We start from the raw sequence: 6,943 nt of genomic DNA on the forward strand, positions 1-6,943 counted from the left end.
AAACGCAGGGCAGGGACCGGAGCAGCGGCCTCATGCTGTGCTCGGCAGCCCTGGCTCTGGGTACACGCAGCCCAACAGCCCCCCCAAAATACGCGCCCGTGTGGAAACATGTCCCCTGTTGTTGCAAACACCTGGCTGCACGGTGTCCCCTGCACGGGGGTGGGGGGGACACAGCCAGCATCCCTCCCAGCGGGACAGGCACAGTGCTGCTCCCCCGGGAGACCCCTCCAGAGCACCCCATGCCGGCTCCCCACGGGGTCCCCCCGCACCCACCCCCCAGGACCAACCGGGGTGTCCCCAGAAGGGTGACACACGGTAGCCTGGGGACGTGCTACGGCTGTGCCAGCCAAGACCTTACACCAAGGTCTCCTGCGGCGGGCGGTGGGGAAGTAGGACGTGACCCCCTCCCTGCTAGCAGGACCGGCGAGCCCTGCGCAGGGTGGGCACGGGCACCGTGGCGGGAGGGCCAGCACGGATGCCCTCGTGCTGGTGAAGGTGAGAGACGTGTGTCGCTGTTTTATAAATGTACAAAGGATCCCTAATAAAGAGGCACAAGTAGGTCTGGAGCTGCCTGCCAGGGCTGGGGGCAGCAGGCAGGGCTGGGAAGGGGGACAGAGATGGGGTGGGACTGTGGTGGGACTGTGTCCCCCCCCCCAGGGGGAGATGGCGGTGGGACCTGGGGAGCGCTTTGCAGCTCTGAATTCGTGCTGGGCACCGCAAAGGGTGAGCATCTCTGCGTCACTGCCTGCAAAAAGCCTTGCCCGCTGCCTGGAGATTCATGCCGGCAGAGATGCAGTGGTCGCCAGTTGGGGACCAGCAGTGGGAGCCACCAGAGCCGTACCCCAACCCTCAGATGGCTCTGTGGGGCAGGGTGGGCACCCCACCAGTGCCCCGCCGGGCTCTGTCAGCCCTGGGGAGGGGGTGGTGCGATGGGAGGATGGGCTTTCATCCAGCTGGGGGCTGCCGTGGGGTGCGGGGCAGACAGAAGGACAGACAGAAGGGCTGGGGGTGCTGTGGGGGTATTACATGGATGCCATATGCCAGAGTGGGACCCTGCACCCCTGCCCACAGCCAGGCCCCCACGCAGGACACACTTGCCCACGGAGTGCCCTGTCACACCCACGGGGGGGGTGGGGGTTGGGGCATGGCACGTGAGATGCCAGGGGTACCATCAGCCATCCCACAGTGGGACCTCCAACAGGATCCCTATGGGTGCCGTGGGCAAGGGGTGCACAGTGAAACCGAAATGGGGGAGGCAGAGGATGGGAGGGGGCCAAGTGGGGCCCTGCTGGGGCAAGGCACTGGGGCTTTCCCTGGCAGAGGTGTTCCTCCAGCTCCTGCTCCTCTGGACCCTGCTCCGTCTGCTCCGGCCACCCTACGGCACAGAGAGAGGGGACAAAGCAGGGGACAGGGGCTGGCCTCATGGTGGAGGCTGCCACCACCAGGCACTGCAGGTTTCCCTCTAAACCAGTGAGGGCTGAAGATACCTAGGTTAACTGGGTGCAGCTGGGACACAGGATGCCATCCCACAACCCGCATCATGCCCCGCAAAGAGAGCACCAGGATTGGGTCCTAAAGGGAAAAGCAGGGAAATAGCTACATCTGCCACATCTTTTCATCACCTGGTGAGAGCACCAGGTCCCTTTGGGGTCCTTTAGGATGAGGCTGTCCTTCCTACTGGGTCCTGACCCATCTGCCCCTCCAGGATGCCCCACCACGAAGCCACCTTCATCCCCACCAAGGCTGTGCCTGCTGCCTCCTGCTCTGCAGTGAAGATGTTGTGGAGGAGCTGAGCGAGAAGGAGAGCAGGATCGCAGAGCGAGCCCAGCGTGTGGTGCTGGAGCTACTGGAGGACACGCTGAGGAAGGACCAGGTCCTCATACAAAACCTGAAGGTCCTGGTGGCGCTGGCCAGGGAGGGCAGGGGGTTGAGGACTGGGCGCAGCGCTACGCCTTTCTCACTGAGGCGCTGCTCCGGCGAAACATCTCCCAGCTCCAGCAAGTGGCTTTCTGCTAAAACCCTTGCGAAGCCAGATCCTATGCCTCCGAGAAAATAAAGGTGATCTGGGGGGAGCAGGAGTGAAGCACGGCTGGAGGAAAGGCTGAGCCTGCCGGATGGCCTGTCCCAGCTCCCTGAGGCTGCTGGCAAAGTGGCTTCAGGACAGGTCCCGGGAGCACTGTAGTGGTGACCTAGCAAAGATTTGACATAAAGTTATTTTTATCTGTTGCTGTCAGCGCCTCTGTTCTTTAATTTGGCAATTTCCTTGGCACCTCCAGGTGCCACCTCCTGTAGGGTCTCCCACAACCTCCCAACAGAACGGGCAGGTGAGGTGACCCTCGCATCCCCCCTGCCTGCGCCGTGCCCAGTGTCCTGGTGCAGATGGTGCTGGGCTGAGGAGGACCAGCGGGACAACCCCAGGGCCAGCCCCAGACCCCAGTGCTGTGGCCCCAAAGTGCTCCCTCCCGCGCTGTGCCTGTTCAAGGGCCACCGGGTGTCCGGTCCTCCCCAGGGACAGGTCTGCTGCCACTGGGGGCTTGCTGGGATGCAAAGCGACATCAGCCCAGCCCAGCGCTGCTTGAATTGCCTGTAATGAACCACAGGAAATAAGCGGGGTGTAATTAGAAGGGGATCCACTATAGTGAAAGAGGCCCTTAATTTTAACAAGCGCGGTCCTCTGGACAAATGCCAGGCTCCTGTCACCGTGGAGGGGACAAGCCTGGCAGACAGCTCCTGGGGGATGTGGTGCCGGCCCCAGGGAGGGGGCTCCGGGATGGAGCAGCCAACGAGGATCCCTTCTGCCCATGGGATGGGCACTTCCCACCATGCCTCCACTGCCACACACCGCAGTTATGGCTCTTCCCAGGGAAAAGCTACGTTTCTTAGAAAACAAATCACCCAGCTTGGGAGCAGAGAGGCTGGAAGTGAGCCCCGGAGTGCAACGGGACACGTGGCCTCACTTGCTGTCACCTCCTCCCCAGTGCCTCCTGCCCAGAGATGGTGGTGGTGACAGGCAACGCCTGGAGAAAGGAGGAACCCTCAGCATCTCCTGATGACTTGAGCGTGTCGAGCTCGTTGCTTTGCTCCTGGCCGTTTCCCCATGAGCCCCTTCCTGGGAAAATGGACTGGTGGTGCCCGTCGGTGGGGCCAGGCAGGGGACACAGCCCTCCCTTCCCAGCGCTCAGACCCTGCCGGCGGGCAAGCAGGCTGGAAAAACCAAGGAGGCAGTTAAAATCCAAATCCAACCCAGCTGCCTGCCTCTACCCCCAGCCCCGGAGCGTGAGGCTCCTGCAGTCTGCCCGTGCTGGGGCTGTGTGTCCCCAGAGGGGACGTCCTCGGGCATAGCTGGGTACGCTGACAGCCCCGTGCAGGGGAACCCCCACGGGCAGGCACACGCCGGCAGCAGCCCTGCCTGCACGTACAGCTAACGGCTGTTTCCCTCTTCATCAAAAGGCTCCAATTTCCCCGAGCTTGGCTAGTAAAGCCCCTGGCCAAAGCCCCCTGCCCCCTCTGAAGGGGCTCGGTGATACCTTGGGCTGTGAGCCATGGCGTTGGGCGCAGGCAAAGCCCGGCATCTCCCTGCCCGCTCCTCCTTAAGCAGCGCAGCATCTCCTGCCTTCGCTGGTGGCAAACAGGAAACATTTGCCAGGGTTAGCTCCCGCTCTGCGGCTGTCGGAGCAGCTCCTGTGGGACGGGCAGGGAGGCACCGCTGGCCCCTTCCCAAGGAAAGCACAGGGATGAAAGGGCACCACGTTTCCCCTTGCCCTCCGGCTCTCTCCTGGCACGGCCGCGCTTCCTCCATCCTCCCAAAGGTCAGCTCTCGAGCTGATTAACATCACCGGGGCTGAAGTAACTCTTGCCACGGGGTTTAGCGCAGCCAGAAGTAACCCAAGTTCTGCCTTCCCTGCTCGCAGGCTCACGGCTGCGTTGGCAGAGGGATGACTGCACGGGGGAACAAATTTGGGGGGGGAAGCAGAGCGGGGAGCAGAAAAGCAGAGCAGCAGCTTGGGTTTTCCCCAGTTTAAGTCCCTTTCCTTGCCATGGTGCAGGACGGAGTGGGGAGGCAGGCGCCCGCCCAGCCCCAGTGCACCCCGCTGGACCCCTCATGCATCAAAGTGCTTTGCTCTGAGCCAGCCCTTCACACTTTCTTCCAAAAAATTCCCCAAGAGGAACTTGTGGTGCTTTTCTTGAAGGTCATGGTGAGCCGGTAACGCTTTTTGGAAAATTTCTCGAGGGAATCAGAAGTCTACGGGCAGCGGACATGTTATTTTTCTCCTGCCCCGTGGGAAAAATAGCCCTTTTGCTGCTCTGCAGCTGTGGAAAAAAACCCCCACATTGTATGGAAGTACCGGTCAAACCTGAACGGGGATTGCAGAAAGTCCCTGTCTGCTCAGCCACCCACGTCAGCACCTGGGGCCGCTCCTCCCCTGCCTCTTTCAAAGGTGTCACCGTCCCGGTCCAGTGCTCTGCCTGCAACTTGCCAGCCCTGCGTGGGCAGGGAGGGGCAGAGAGCGGTTGTGCCCATGTCCCCACCGTCACAGGTCTCTGCCATTGCCCAGTGAGCCCATTTACTTCACCCAGGTGGCCTGGCCAAGGTGGCCAGCCCGCTTCCATCACCAACCCCCTTCCCAAAGCTTTGCGCATCCTTCCACCGGGTTGCAGCATGTTTTGATGCTGCAAATAACCCGGCGAACACCAAAGTGGCTTCAAACCCTGCCAGCTCCTTTTAAAAGGGAGCGATCACCACGCTGGGAGCGCCATGAGCACCGTCATTTGCTGGTACGTATGTCAGAACAGGGGGGGGCCATCACTGCTGTTGATAGTGCAGAGCGTTAAGTATGCAAATAGCTCTAACTCAGTCTGGGCAAACAGCAATGAGGAGACAAGAGCGACTCTATCTAGACCATCTCGCGACAATTAAATGACAATTCAGCATTTCTTTTCGCAGCCAACTCGATTTGAAGCCGGTGGGCATTATTACCGTTTGGATACTCTTCTAACGCCTAATCACATCCAACTCCTAGGTCTGCTTTGCAGAGGAGAAATGTATCCGTAACGCACCTGCATCCGCCTCGCTCCCTCTGTCCCAGATTCGCATTTAAAGGGAATTAAGGACGTGCTCGGGGAAGATCAAAAATAGAAATACTTGGAGCAAGCTAACAGTTACCGTTGGAAAGATAATAAAATTATACTTAAACATCTATGCTCCTACACGGTGGATATGAAGACTGGAGCAGGAGTATATATATATGAATGAATCTATGGGGAAGGCATGCCACACAGCCCAGGGGCGTTCCGGGAGTTTCGCTGAGCGCTAACAGCCTGGTTAACTAACATTGAGTAGGTTCAGTTAATTTTCTCGGGGGTGTCTCTTCGATACGGGTGTTTTGTGAACAAGTGAAACTGAGGACTGGTGGGAAGAGCCATGAAAATCACGCCTGGAGCCGGCAGCACGGGCAGGGGACACCATCCCCATTTCTTATACTGCAAATGGGAGCTGCAGGTGGTGAGACAGTCCAGGGCAGGACCACAGTGCTCTGCTCAACCCAGAACTGGAAACCACAAGATGCTGAGAAGCCCCAAGATGCAAAACAGCCCCAAAAAAGGATGAAACAAATGCAGAAACTGCAGGTCCAGCCCTGAAGATTCAACACAGTGCTCAGATGTGGCTTCTGGCCCAGGAGTTTCCTTCGTAGCTGATCCCAGATCCTGGAGGGCAGAGCTCACCCCACTTGGACACCCGACCTCTGCTCTGCTGTGAGCCAGGGGTGCCCCATTACTCACGTACAGCCCACGAAGGCTGTTATGGGGACAGCACGTCACGCACGGCCACAACAGCCCCTCACCACCTGCAGCCAGGGCTGGAAACCCAGTCATCAGGACCACGAATTTATGGCACCAGGAGAGACCGGGCACTGCCCAGAGCTCAGCACGCCACAGTGGCAAGGGGCTCAGCATCCTGCTGTACCACCAGTCAGCCACTGTCGCTACTGGTGACAGCAGGACGGCCCCAGGGGAGGTGCAGAACTCCTGCTGTGAGCCCCGAGGGGTTCAAGCTGGTGTTTCCGGATGTCTGCTTGGCCTGGTGCCTGCTAGCTTGTCCCTAAGCTGACAGGCGTCCCCTGGCCTTGCTAAGGAGAGTCAGTCTCCCAGCTCAGGTAGAGGATGCTGCAGGCAGCTTGGGGAAAGCCGCATGCATCCCTGCGAGGAAGCGGTCCAGCCAGCTGCACCCCGGTTTTGTATGAGCATCTACCACCACACAGACCCCCAGAGATGCCCTGGGGAAGAATCAGCCAGAGCCGTCGGTTCATCTCTCTGTTTTATTAGTGTAAACACCCCTCCCCCACCCCACCCCCTCCCCACTATTAAATACAAACCAGGAGCAGAGAGCGGCTCCTCAGTCGCTTTCTCCTTAGGAGATGCGCAGCCAAACCCTCTGCCGTGCCCACCCAGCCGGGCACCGCGTTCCCCCCCCTGTGCCCACCAGCCCCAAGGGCCAGGACCCCCCCACCCTGACTCGCCAGGAGTGCTCCAGCTCGTTGCCAAGTGGCAAAATCCCAAAACCAACCTCCTTATTGCTCTTTTGGGGTGGGACGTGTCCCATCCCGCTGTCCCTGCACGACCGGGCTGATGCACCAAAGGAGCAAGGGGCACAGCCCTGTCCCGGGGTGCTGGGGGAACCGCGTGGGATCACCCCCAGCCCTGTGGCAGTCACGGCCCCACAGCACAGGGACCTTGGGCTCTGTGCGCCCCCGGTTGAGGGGGAACGGTAAGGGACAGGGCAGCCCAGCACAGCCCCACTGGGCAGCAGGGCCAGGATGGGGCCAGCGGCCAGCAGCTCTGGGGTGAGAAGTTGGGCATCCCAGCAACTCCGACCCCACCTCACCCCGGGGTCTGCACAGCCATGGCCGCTCTGGAAGGACCTGGGCACCCCCGGCTGGCCGAC

General features: G+C 60.4%; 1 protein-coding gene across 1 annotated transcript in view; it reads left to right on the top strand.

Annotated features, from left to right (window-relative positions):
* The window catches only part of ASIC4 (acid-sensing (proton-gated) ion channel family member 4), a 79,861-nt gene extending 77,805 nt beyond the window's left edge, over positions 1-2,056 (top strand). The window contains exon 13 of the mRNA XM_009884178.1: positions 1,706-2,056. Within this exon, the coding sequence (XP_009882480.1) occupies positions 1,706-2,056 (351 nt within the window). The remainder of the gene's footprint in view (positions 1-1,705) is intronic.
* Positions 2,057-6,943: the final 4,887 nt, after the last annotated feature.

The sequence above is a fragment of the Charadrius vociferus genome, unplaced genomic scaffold (genome assembly GCF_000708025.1).
Source record: "Charadrius vociferus isolate BGI_N301 unplaced genomic scaffold, ASM70802v2 scaffold1020, whole genome shotgun sequence".
Taxonomy (NCBI): domain Eukaryota; kingdom Metazoa; phylum Chordata; class Aves; order Charadriiformes; family Charadriidae; genus Charadrius; species Charadrius vociferus.